The sequence below is a fragment of the Bombus flavifrons genome, chromosome 3 (genome assembly GCF_040668555.2).
Source record: "Bombus flavifrons isolate JBK064 chromosome 3, iyBomFlav1_principal, whole genome shotgun sequence".
Lineage (NCBI taxonomy): Eukaryota > Metazoa > Arthropoda > Insecta > Hymenoptera > Apidae > Bombus > Bombus flavifrons.
Genome location: NC_138444.1, coordinates 2,713,620 through 2,727,232, shown reverse-complemented (window position 1 = coordinate 2,727,232; position 13,613 = coordinate 2,713,620). Strand labels below are relative to the sequence as shown.

Sequence of the window (13,613 nt, the reverse complement as noted above, 5' to 3'; positions counted from 1 at the left end):
TTTCTTTCGCTAAAATAGTCTCTCCGTTGTTTTCCTCGATATCCGTCGGTCCTCCTCTTCCCCTCTTTGATTCGTATAAAAACATCAGTATTTATGGTTTTTCTTCGCTTCTTTTCTAAATTACGTTACAATATCGTACAGTGTACAGTGTATAGCATATCTAGAAACGCGCGAATTCTTTTCCTATATTTGACTTGTGTACACGTAAATATTTTCCTGTTCCAATCGCCTCTAACAATAAGTAATTTCTTGTACCGACACGATTAACATATTTTTTTTAGCCAGCTATATACACGTACTTGAGCTGTATGATATTTACACAAGTTTATTATCGTTGAGAATTATTCTTCGCATTTTGCGCTCATGTTGATCTCGAGCAACGAATCGTCATTTTAGAATACGGAGGACCGGCGGCGCGTGTTTTGCGATTACTATACATTAAATTACATACATAGAGTCACAGTTAGTTGCGCGAAAACTCGAACCGTTATCGCGATAATTATCATTTTTAAAAATTTTCTCCGAGCGTTCCGCTGTTGCTTCACACGATTTTTTCCGATTCAACGAATGAGAAAAGTATATCTGATAGCAATTCGTTATTTTTCTGTTCCTTTTTATGTACTTTTTCTTCTTCTTTTTTTCTATTATATTCTTTGACTCGAATGCACCCGGCGCCTGGCGCCGCGATAGAAGATCGTTTAGAGTCCTTTGTACGGACTTGTAATAAATCACTCTGGAACTTCTGCCGGCTACTGGAATCAATTACACTACCTCTCGATCATTCTCGACCGTGTTCGATGATATCGTGTATAATAATAGGCAAAAGTTGCAGAAGGAATCATCGCGAGCAGAGATTGCGTATTCATTCCTTCATTGGCAAATTCTACGTATTTTTGTTACCGTTCTGGTCTCGTCGAACTATTTTATCTATCTCTGTTACCTATTTGCGGCATCGTGATCGCGATTACTTGTTCCACTCTATGCTAAAGCGTTCTTCTCCTCCTCGACGAAACGAGCTCTATCGCGCGACCTCTGGCGTAGCTCAAACAAAGCAGAATGTAGAGCAAAGAAAAGAATTTCTAGAAATATACGCTAATAGGAATATCCGTCTGGTCGCATTGAAAATAGATCGGCGGAGCGAACGTTTCTATGCTATAGAATTTATCAAACTCCTCTTCGTTATTGCCAATACGAACAAACATACGTACGTTGTATATCGGATTAGTGAATAAGAATCTTTCGAAATCCAGATCTCGCTTTCTTTCCTTTTCTTTCACGGAGGGGAAAGAAATAAGGAATTGAGGTGAAAGATGGAGAGGTTCAAGCGGAAGCGTTCCCCTTGAAAAATGTTCATCCTCGAACTAGAAAAGCGCCGCGTGACGAAGAATCCTCGATAACGATGAAATACATTTAGTTCTTAAATCGCGTGTTCACCTGAACGGAGCCGCAATTTCACGGACGTCGCTTTTACTTGGAAATATATATTAGGCGCGAAATATGTACGAGGTGTCTTGCAAACAAATTATCGTCCGTTCGACCGAGTCGTTATCATTTACGAACATGTTATCGTATGACGCAATTAGGTATGTATATTTGAAAATTTGAAGAGAGGGAAACGTTCTTTGACTTGTATTTATTTGAATGGTAAAAACGCGTTTGAAAGAGAGGATATCGAGGAAATTTGAGCGCCGATTCTTCCGCGAATCGGAAATCAAGATATTTTAAACGAATCTTCGATCTTAAATCGATTAGGCTCAGCAAGCTCGTTTACGTTTCCTTCTGTTCGTTTCTTTTCGTTTCGCTTCGTTTCGCTCCATTTCGTTTTATTTCGTCCCATCTCATTTCATTTCATTTCGTTTCATTTCATTTTACAATCTCGTGAGCCGCGATAGGTGCGGGTGACAACGTATATACAAACGTACGACGATACCGTCTCTAAAGTGTTTCTATACATGCTACGTATGTATATATTTATATACGCATGTACTTATATATACGTATGTATAGTATGTATAATGTTATTATACATAATGCATTGAAATCGCGATCGCAGTGAGTTTAACGCGGCCAGGTGGACGCGTACACATATACGCATATACTTTCGTATGATTTATTATTTCCAAACTTGCTAGTTAGCGAATCCAGAATACTTATGGGTCAGATTTATACTTTTTCTTTCTTTTTTACTTTGCTTATCGTCGATTAAAAAGGGATGCTATTCCTCGATTATTACCGTTATGGTATATTTACATAATATTATACAAGTAATGAAAAACGCGTTTCGACCAACTGCAATTTCCAAAGTAACATTGTCGCGATCCAACTAAATTCGTATTTCAACTGTAATCGCTCTCGCGTGACTTTGCCACGCTTTGCCGTTAATCCTCGAACTAGCGTAACCAAATCGAGATCCATTTCGAGACAAAAGGAAAAATAGCTAAATTTGATTGTTGCAGAAGCAGGCGAGCAAGGTATCTCTTTTGATTTTATTCATTTACGCTACAAAATAAGCGCGATTTCGGTTGCTCGGAAACCAGTCGTTTCTCCACAAAATTACCGATTACCGTAGGTAAGCTTCGTTCGTTCGCTGTCTTTCTTCTTTCGTCTTTTCTTGGAATTTTTTGGATTTTGCTCTATGAATACTCCCTCTCTCTCTCTCTCTCTCTTATTCTTGTTCTTGAACACAGACGACAGAGTAATCGACTAATTCTCTAAATACGCAAGTAAGGTAGAAATACGTGGTGCTCCGTAGGTTCGAAGACAAAAAACGATTCAACGGGTAGAGAACAAACTATTCTCGGGTATCAGTGGAAGCAAGTTGCTCGATACCGACAAAAAAACAAGACAAGAAGATCCGTTGGCAAAGCGCCAGCGATACTAAGATGGAAACAGTCCGGTTGGAAAGGAGGAAAGGCGTGCCTGTCGTCGATCGAAAGCAGGAAAAAAGAAAGGAAAGCAGATTTAGCCGATTGGAAGATTCCGAGTAGAGAATTTTCTTTATCATTTGCAATTTTCGTAGAAACAACTCTTTTTTACCAAGCTGTTGTTGTAAGAAAGTTTCGAAAGGATAGGAAACGGAATTCTCTTGGCCAACAATTTACCTTACCATCTTTCCTTCATTCCTTTCGCTCACACACAGCGAAAATCATTGATTTCAAACGATCACCGAGCAAATAGACAGAGGGAGAGAGATCATCGAGGCAATAGGCAGAAAGAAAAATTGTTTGATCGGTCGATTCTTTGATGAATCGATAACGCATTCTACGTACATGTATATATGTCTATCTGATATTTTGGGGAATATCGTATGTACACACACAAAATACACGCGTGTACGTGTACGCGCGCGGTGTCATTCTACTTACAGTAATAGTTATTACAGGTAATTAGTGATTAAATCTTAATTAAAACTTAGCCTGCGTTCGTGCAAGTTTCCTTTCTACTGTCGCGAGGAACACGGGAGATGGCAAGAACGGAAGAGGGAAACGCACGGTTTTTCGAGTTTGCTCTTCGTTTACTCTGGAATGGCGGGCGCTTCGTGCTCTTCGATTTCCTCTTCGGTTGATAGATGGTTCGTTCGTTCATCGGCCAGCCGCGGTTCCTCCTTTGACTCTAGAACTGTCTTCTCCCCGTCGCCGTTTCGACGGGATCTGTGTACGTTTTCGCAGCGTTGCGTTAATTTCGCGTTTATCCTGTCGACGTTTCGTCATGCTACGGGTAAGCTGAATATTATTTATTTTATGTATGCGGAATCGTGCATCGTCGTGTCCTCGGAATCACACGTTTGTTCGCGGTTCACTTCTAGGAAAATTGCGTTACACCGTTTGGAAGATCTCGATGTAGAAAATGAGACAAAGGTACACGGAGAATAGTGGCCTCCTGGAAAAGTCGTCTCCTGGAAGAAAGGATTACAAATTCCACGCTTGCTGTCGCACTTGGATTCTACAAAAGTAATGATAAAGAGGAGAGAGAAAGGAGCGGAGAAGAAAGAGAAAGGATTACGAGACGCAGAATGGATAGGAATTGCTCCGTTAGTGGAGTTTAGGAAGAAATTTCGATGTAGAGAGGACCGATGCTTGAAACGCTAAGGCGCGACCTTCGTCGGTAACCGTGTAGGAAGAATAGAAGCGTATTCTCGTGTAAAATCGATGGCGGAGCCGCGAGGAAAATAGAGCGCGTGAGATACACGTAGGAATGCACCTTCGATACGGCGAGAGCGCACCTGAACGCGTCCTGGCGGTCGTTTAATTTCGATCGCCAGTTGGTATCGCAGTCGGAAGGATTTTAATACGACTGCGACGAACTCTGCATTCGCTGTCGCGCTATAAAATTTTACGACGTTCTCCGCGCGTCCTTACGAACAACCATCATCGCAGACGAAGCGAATGAAATCCAATATCTTTCCTCGAGCGTTCGTACGAACGATAGATCTTATCCGGAGAACAACGAAGAACGGTTCGGCAGTTTAGAATCGTTGGCGAAGAAACAACGTTTCGCCTTCTTTCTCCTATCATCTTAGCGATGCCATTAACTGATAATTTTGAAATTGCAAACAACCGTCCTTAGAACAAATCCGCCACGTCGACCATCCGTTTCTCTTGTACCACGAACGGACTATCGATCGAGCATTCCATCCGCGTAGTCAATGTCGATCAGTTTACCGCTGATAAATCAGTCGCGCTGAACCGAATGCAATTTGCAATTCTGTCGGGACTCGATGCAGAAGACCGCCATGATTTCTGTCAATTTACCGTCGATGCAACGTATCGATGTGTACGCGCCTTGTGCGAAAATGTATTGTACTTCCGATCACCGAATGGGCCAATCCATTTTTCTTTTTCCAAATAAATCGAGTAAATAAAAACAGAGATATACGTCTGTATTTGTGGGAACGATCGCGTCTGGAGTTGCGTCGCGCGACGAACGGAACGACGATCGTCGAGGAGATTTATTCGCGGTGATCGCTACGATAATATCGGACGGATGTTCCAGGATGGCCGAGCTGTTGGTCGGTCCCACGGCGTTTAAATCTCCGCAATTTGTACGAATGCAATCGACTCTGCAGTAGCTGCACCGCATTACAAACATGCGCACGTATAAGCGGCCGCAGAGTATATAGATCGAATTGCGGCTCGCATTACCGTACCTGTTGGTAGACAGTTGCAGCACCAATAACGGCAAGATTAAAAGGAAGTCGTGCCCCCGAAATGAAAGCCTGGCGAATGCGTCGACCGACGGTCCACAGAATGTTTCTAGCCTTTCCGAAAATCCGCAGACATCGCGTCAATTTTTCTATTCGATATATTAATTTTCGAATTCGCGTCAGCGCGAATGCGATCGTTCGACGATCATACAAAGTTCGCTGAGTTAAAGGATAACGATCGTTTGTGCGATGATATTTTTCAGCGAATAGCGCGCGGATTATCCTGTCGCGGGTAGATTAAATATCCAGGGGCCGAGTGCGTTTCGCGATAACGTGCAGGTCCACGGCGGTGATCTCGCTTGTAAAATAAAAGCACCGATGCAGTGACCTATATTGCCGTGGCGTTAATCAAAAACTAGAACGTACGGGAAGAGCGTGTACGCTGTCTGCCTGCCATCAAATTCTATTTTGTAGCGTATTTTTTTTCCTCTCAGGTGCAACGGGTCGATCAAATTAGTCGCGCGTTACGCTGTACTTACGTTACGTTCCCCGTTGATCCCCATCGAAATTCCAAGTTTCAAGAACCAACTACGAGACAGATGAATAAATTTGCGATACCCGAGTGAAATTGCAAACGCGGAATAAAGCGCGGTACGAGCGTGATTTTACATTGGTCGCGTGAGTAGTCGCTGTCGGAGTAGGTCAGACGATTTACGAGGGACCAATTGATGGTTTTAGGATATTGGCGTCGTTCTTACAACTAGAAGCGTCTTGCTCGACCGAGAGCGTGTCGCGCGTCGCGTGTCCCGTACCTGGAAACGTGCGGTACGCGTAGTAACTTTCGATTCGGCGCGTACGTTATATCTTTACGATTACTATTTTCTCCATGTATTGCGACTCCACCAACGATATCAACCACGGTCGCGTTCTCGATTCGCGAGGACTTTCTCGATCGCGTTCTCGATTCGCGAGGACTTTCTCGATCGCGTTCTCGAAAGACTGAGAATAGAGGAACGACTAAAATTGAAGAACGATAAAACGACACTCGTCGGTGATCGATTACGTCGATTCAAGGAAATCTTCGAGTCCTTTGTCTAGCGTACAGTTTCTGCCGTGTCCCCTCCTCTAAGGGACGACGTAGATTTGTCTCTCGATCTACAAGATCTTTCTCACTAGCGAACCGGTGACAAGACGATCGTGTATAGTGGGTCGATCGAGCGCCCTCCGCTGCATTGATATGTGTCTGTCTCGCTTGGAATCGCCTCGAGATATCAACGAACGATGCCATTGATTCGTTTACACGCTTTAGAAGGTCGTCGATCGTTTCGCTGGTCCGTATTCGCGTTCCATTGGCCTCTTCCCGGACGATCGAGAACGATCCAAAGAGCTAACTGCGGAAGCTAGACGAAGCCCCTGGGGTCGATCATCTCCGGCACACTGTTCGCATCCGACTGAATCGCGATCCTATGACTGAACAGGGTACCGATTAGCAGCAGGCTCAACATCAGGAACAGATGTCCTCCGTCGGTTACTCTCGTACCGCTACATGCCATCTTTTGACTAAGTTCCAGTTTCGCTGCAACAGAAAACAATGAAAAATTGCCTTAGATTCAACGACGACGATGACGCGACGGTACGCTTTCGATTTTTAAACATGTCACGAGAACATATAGATCTACGCAGTGTGAATAATATTAATAGCTCGTTGCGAGTAACTATCAGTCCCCTGAACAACATTTCATAAAACGTTCGGAACAATGGGACCAAGGAGATAGATGTGGAAGAACGAGCGGAAAATTCGTTCCTTCGACGATGAAACCGTATCAATCCAACGAATATGAAAGTAATAAAAGAGAGATGCTGCCTCTGCTACGTTCGACGGTCGCCGAGAGGACGCGAAGAGCGTGCTTTGATAACGTGCATTACGCAACAAAGAATTCGTTTAACTTGGCGCGGAATGACCGGTGCGTCGCGTGAGATCTTGTCGTTACGACTGGCAGCCGAGAAACTCGATTAAAACGGATAATAGTTGTCGTTCGTATCGCTCGTCGACCGATTAACCTTAGTTAATCAAAGAATTTTCCCGTGACAACGGCGTCTCTTCTCTTCGAGACTTTCACTTGGATTCGTTGGGTTTCGTATCGGTTGAATTGGAATTGCACGCGCATCAAAGTCGTGAGTCGCGTAGATTGCGCGTTGCGTTTTTCTATATGAGAGTCGAAGGAATCGGTGATTAACGGATCCACGCATCTCCGTGGCTTTGTGGACGATGATGCATGTATCAGGTGTACGCACACGTGCGCACGTTTGCGCGCACAGACGTGCCGCGGCGGCATCGATCCACTTTGCCGAGCGGCCAGTTCCACCCCCGCACCCTCGTCTACCCTGCTCGTCCGTTCGTTCGTTTCGTTCCTGGGTGCCGCGATCAAAACCCCTACCTTTCGTCGAGCCAGCTGCCCCTCCGACTTTATCACTGTTTTGTTTTCGAGGCGCGAGCACCGATCAAACTTGCCCACCAGTCAGCCCGACGACCACCGACCCACTATGCTTTCTCCGACCGCTTCTTTTTCCGCTTCCACTTCGTCTCCTAGCAACTTGGATGAATTCGCGTTGCAACCGCGAACGCAAACCGACTACTAATAAAAGGGAGAAACGTGTGGCGAACACCTGGACGTGCCAGTATTCCCGGGAGTACCGATGCTCGATTTTGCGATCGATTGGAAAAGTTCTCGGCAAACTGCAAGAGGAACCGAACTCGTAATCAAACTCCAAGTTTCTCCTTCGCAATTCTCCCTCGACATATTTTCGTTTAATTACTTTGCAAGAGTAAGCGTCGTCGAGTATCGGTCAACGAATTGTCCAACAACTTTCTCAACGAACGACCGAACGATCAGCGACAAATGATCTACGAGCAAGAAGGTTCGCTTGGAAAAATGTTTATCTCGTTTCCAGTTAATTATTTGGACAAATTTACGAGTCTCGGTGTAATTGCTCTCTATGATAATTCGAGCAGCGACGATCGACAGCCAATAGCGATACGTATATGCTGCTGCAATCGTCAACGCTGACTATTATCGTACCGTTCTGTTTCCTCTTCTTCGTGACGACGGACGATCAATCAGTATGTTTAGAGAGGCTACGCGTGTCATTGTTTTCGCGATCGAGCACCCGTGTACAGTAATTAATTGCGATCTATCTATTGGACAACTCGTTAGCTGTTAATTCCTGCTAAAATATTAGATATTTCCGCGGAGATATATTAAGATTCACACGGGAAAGATACAGCTTGCGTATATATATATATATCCGTATACTTTAATGCACATACAAAGCAAGTTAAAAAAAGAAAATAAAAGGCAAAGTAGGATAGGAGTAAAGGATACAAATGTTTGAATCAAACTATGAAGCAGTCGTTATGTTAACAGACTATACAAGAATGATGAAGCCATGACTTTATTTTTAGCAATACGAGTTCAATAATTGAGTGATACTTTATTATATAATTACCGCGTGTGCTCGATATATACGGATTTCCCTGTGTATCGTTATTACATTCAATTACTTGATGATACCCGATTAAGAAAATCATTTTCTCCTTTTTAGTATATTTTTAAATAAAAGTCATTTAAACAAATTTTTTCAACTTACATATTTTACTTTTGTCTCGATGTATAGTCATTTCGCGATGTACATCGACTTCCTATTGTGGGATAAAAAGATCTATCCACGTTTCAGCCCAATAAATTCAGCTAAATAGGCAATTATTTCCAATAAAACAATTGTCAATTTTTTGAAATTACGCATATCGTATTACGATCGAAAAGAAGCATGTGTTTCAAATTTCAGTTTTCTAGCTGTTCGAGAAGTGAGTGAAATTTCGATTATAAAATTCCAACTAGCCAGACGGACAGACAAATAGTAGAGAGGTAGGTTAAATAAAAACCATCGAAATAAATTCGAAGAGTGCGAAGAATACGAAACGTTCTTTTAAAATTTTAAACGACACGGTTACGCGTGGCTAGTTCCTAATGGAACTGTCGCCGTAACAACTGCTTGGGGATACACGGAGGTTGTTGCGTTCGCGCAGCAATTTTCAAATTTCATTCGAAACCTTCTTACTTCGTAACGTCTAGTAACTGGAAATCGTCGTAGACGAGAGAAGCAAGACAATTTCGGCATCTTTGCTAAGAGAAGCGAATCGATTCAAACTTGATAGCCGTAGATTTTCGTATCTTTCAATTTGATCGCTTATCTGTGTATTTCGATTTTCCTCTGATATGTTTTTATCGGTGATTCGAAAATATTCGAATAAATACCCGCGATTCGTTTTCGCTTTTGATCGATTACGCGTCCTATAGTTATCGTTATGGTCGCGATTCCATTATCGCCCGTACACGGCCAACGTCGATGTTTCGATGGATTTTGGACGGAAGTCAAAACGGTGGTGGCGAGCGTAAATATACTTTTATAAGGGATCGTTAACGCGAGATAACGGCATTATCGTGAATGTAATAGCGGTCCGATCCGAGCGGGTTCCAGGTTGGCGCCGTATCAACGGCAGTTCTGCGGCGTATACATAGATTACGGGGAACGTGTCCGATAGAAGGGTGCATTTAACTCCATGACGTCACGGCTGCGGTAGACACCGGAATTGGTCTCACGGTTACGATAGCGTTACGCCAATGGCTCGAATTCGGATCGTTAGCGATGATGAAAATGACACCTTCGTCCGCTCCCGTCCGCTCTGCGGACTCGTACCGCGTTACCGTTACACGGTGCACCCGTACGCTGCTCGCCTAAAACCTCCGTTCATTTTACGAGGCGATAAATCCTCGTTTAAAAGTAACCGAGAACGTCACCGTGCGTGATCGATTAGGTCGACCGCCCAAACGTACAGCGGACCCGGATTACCGGACGTTTCCTCGGAATACGCGTTTGCTCGCGATCATCGGGAAATCGGCTCGCTTATCGATGATTCGTCGATGAATTGTCCGAGCCGGAACAAGGGAAAATACGAGCAGAGTGTATCTGCGGTTACGCCAATGGTTTACCGTGTAAACGAGCCATTAGTGCTCGTGACAACGACACGTCCCCGTGCTGTACACCCTCTACCTTCATTGGCGTGCGGTTAACCTTTCCAAGCTCACCGACGTAATTATAAAGCAATGCCGCGACGTCGTTGTTCTATTTACAGTGCCGATGCGCCAGACCAGAGAATCGCATCTGCCGCATATGCAGACATTTTATTTAACCGCGCAACGTTTCGTCCTAATTCTCCGATCCAGTCGCGAAACGCAACTGTCCTCCCTTACCTTACTTATCCTCGTAAATGTAAAAGAGCCGTATGTTCTCGTCGAAGGAAAAACTCGTTTACGGGTAGCTGCTCCGCGCCATCGTCGGCTAACGAGGCGAATCATGTTGTTTATCGTAAGGCGAATCATGTTGTTTGTCGTAAGGCGAATCTCCGAAAAGTTTAAAAACCTCAGACTTCGGCCGAGCCGTAGCGGTCGCGTGTACTCGCGAGTGAAGCAGAGCTTTGAAGATTCTGTCGAAAGAGATCTGGATACTCGCTGCAGCTGCAGGCACGATGGATGTTAATTGGAAAGAGGAGAAAAAAGAAACAAAAAACAATCGACCAGAGGAGTGTTGGAAGAAGATACAGCACCGCGGCAGCAATTTTCCGCTGCACCGCCGCGCCGTTTTTATCCGTCGCGATATCATCCCCTCTTTGCTTCGTCCATCTGCCCCGCTAAACCATTCACCGGATATTCCACCGACTAACGCAGCCACCCCTTTGTATTTTCTTTTCTCGTCCCCTTTGTTCTACCATCCTATCGAGATCTTTGAGTCGCAACTGCTGACGGATTGCTCCTCGACGCTGTTCGATTCTTGATTCGATCGCGAGTAGTTTATCCGTCGCGAATAAGCGAATAAATTCGCTGCGACTGTCATCCCTATCCTCTGCTCTCCAAATCGCTGTGCGTCTTCTCCGTTTGCCCGCGAGCTTTCCCGCTGGAATTTCATTTTCTATCTTGGTGAGTCGGTATCGTTGAATTTTCCTCGTTGAATTTTTCTTATCGTTCGAATTACCGTTGCTGACGCATTCGTCGCGAGTGAACGACGAAGAAACAAACACGAGCGTTCGATCGTTCTTTTTTTTCTCTTCACTAAACTAACGAAACGTTGACGAAACGTTTATCGAGAAGTAGTTACGACATTCTGGTGCTTTGGGAAGATTTTCCAAGAAACATCGTCTGAAATCGGTGCCACTGAAAATTGGCACGTCTCTCCGATTCGACGATTTCTTTGCGAATGGTGCCTGGCCAACGACGACGACAACGGTGCCGATATTGTTCGGGACAAAGAAGAAGCGGATAGAGATTATTCTTTGAATAGATATCAATGGTTGGCTCGCAGCCATTCCTTTTCCGCGACCTAACGTTTCTCCAAAGGCACGGTGTACGCGAGCTAAGCACTCTCGATTGATAGCTCATCTCGGAGTCAATGGGATACGAAATTGCTTCTCGAAGGAGAGAACTTCTCGGTAATCTTCATCCTCCGACTCTCGTAGATTTAGCCAAAATTCCATTAATCAAACGAAATTAATCGTTAAATAAGTCTGTCCGGGAATTTGCAGCGAACGTTGTCAACGGATCGGTCATATCGGACCCGAGTGTCTCTATTTTGTCGACAGTTGCGCAGAGTGAAAAAATGTTTGTCTTAAGGATGTTGAAACCGTCTAGGAACGTTCAAATGAACAATCGTTGCAAAATAGTCGACCTGAGACATAGTATAGTCAGCGTCGCACTTGAATTTGCATCGTTCACTCAGACTTGTATTGAGCGAGTCCTGTCTCGCGAAGCGTCTCACACGACGCTCGAAGGCCGTTGTTTCGCGATGAGAAATACAGGAAATCTTGTGTCTCAGGCAAAAAGCGAACGCAAACCTTCGGTCGAAAACGCAATTACGGTGAAAGAAAAAGCCTTCTTCGGATATCTAAAACGCGATCCCTCGTGCTCTTCTACTGCTGCGACGACCGATAATCGTGGCCAATAATCGAATCTGCATAATGGACGAACCGAATACGAAGGATTAGGTTTCCTCAGGCATCTGCCTGTATTTTGTGGAATGGCACGAGGCCAGAGACCAGTCGCTCCCTCAGTCAGGAAACCACGAATATCGTCTCTATTAAATTGCACTCACTTATAATAACGTAATTGGGATGGAATAATTTGATCATAGAAAAGCTGCCAAGAAAGCAATTTCCAATTTTCAAGTCCTACCTTTCGTCGCTGTTCGCTGTTCCACTTGGTTCGATCGTGAAACGGCAAAAGAAGAAATAAAACGAGAGAAATTTGAATAGAACTCGTTGGTACAAACGATACTTTTTTTCAAATTCGAACGAAAATTTCGGAAAATGGTCGAAATCCGCCCGAAACAGTGCAATTCGCTTCAGTTTCATCAGAAGCGCGTCAAAAGGGCGAAAAATATGAATCGGAAAGCGAAGGACAGGAAACAGCGCGCGGAATACGTGATTTACGTTTCGTCGAAACGATTGAAACTTTTCACGCGTGACAAGCAAAGGCTGTGGGGCGAGAAAAATTTAAGAGAGCGAAAAGTTCGGGCAAACGTTAAAACTTGGTTGGTAGCTACGACGGTCGACTGTCTCTTTCATTGGATCAAGTTCAACAATGTAGAAAAAGGGCAAAGTTCGTTCGAAAATTTCAAAAGTAGCAACCTTGACTCCGTACTTGATTTACACACGCGAATCGAATATTTCGAAAATTCCGCGTGTGTACGTATCGATAGGTAAGCGACTAGGATATTGGATACGCGAGTTGAGACACGAAATCTTCTACGCTGGCGTTCCAACGTTTTTTTCGCTATGCGAAAACGCTCGGCTATTTCATTTTGTTTTTAATTCACCAAGTACAACGGTACCTCGTTAACGTACGTGGGTTAGATTTCGATAGAACGAAGACTGGCACGTGTTTATTCCTCGGCGAGAAATGTCTCGTTCGTTCGTTGGTCGAAAATTGAGTCTGAAAATTTTCGAGAAATTACCGCCTTCCTTCTTCGTTCGGGAGACGATTCCTTCGTGAACCGGTATGACAGATATCTCGTCTCGAATTACGAATGCTTCGTAGCCCCGGAAGTTTAATCGAGAACGACTTGCATTCGAAGTTCGGTAACGGAGCGCTCGATTAAAATCTCTCGACCGGAAAAAGTAATCGAGCCGATTGATTTGCTTTCGACGGTCCCGAACGGCCGCCTTGAGGTTAATGAAACGTATTTTCCACTCAACAGGTGTCATAGGAGATAATCTAAATGCAGTCGAAGGGTTGAACGTTGAACGATGAACCGACCGTTAAGATAGTTGGCGCGAGCGAGAAACACGTTCGACAAATTCCGATAAACGGCGAAAGATTCGAATCTTTCGTTAGGAAATAACGCGCTGCAGCAACGCCGT

The 13,613-nt window shown here is 44.3% G+C and overlaps 2 protein-coding genes across 5 annotated transcripts in view; both read right to left on the bottom strand.

The window, feature by feature from the left end:
- The window catches only part of LOC138190134 (transcription initiation factor TFIID subunit 6), a 115,498-nt gene that overhangs the window by 11,652 nt on the left and 90,233 nt on the right, over nucleotides 1-13,613 (bottom strand). The gene's annotated exons all lie outside the window — the stretch shown is intronic.
- The window catches only part of LOC138190133 (acetylcholinesterase), a 30,862-nt gene continuing 23,347 nt past the window's right edge, over nucleotides 6,099-13,613 (bottom strand). For all 4 annotated transcript variants that reach the window (XM_069132693.1, XM_069132690.1, XM_069132692.1 and 1 more), the window contains one exon: nucleotides 6,099-6,719. In XM_069132693.1, the coding sequence (XP_068988794.1) occupies nucleotides 6,544-6,719 (176 nt within the window). In that variant the 3' untranslated portion in view covers nucleotides 6,099-6,543. The remainder of the gene's footprint in view (nucleotides 6,720-13,613) is intronic.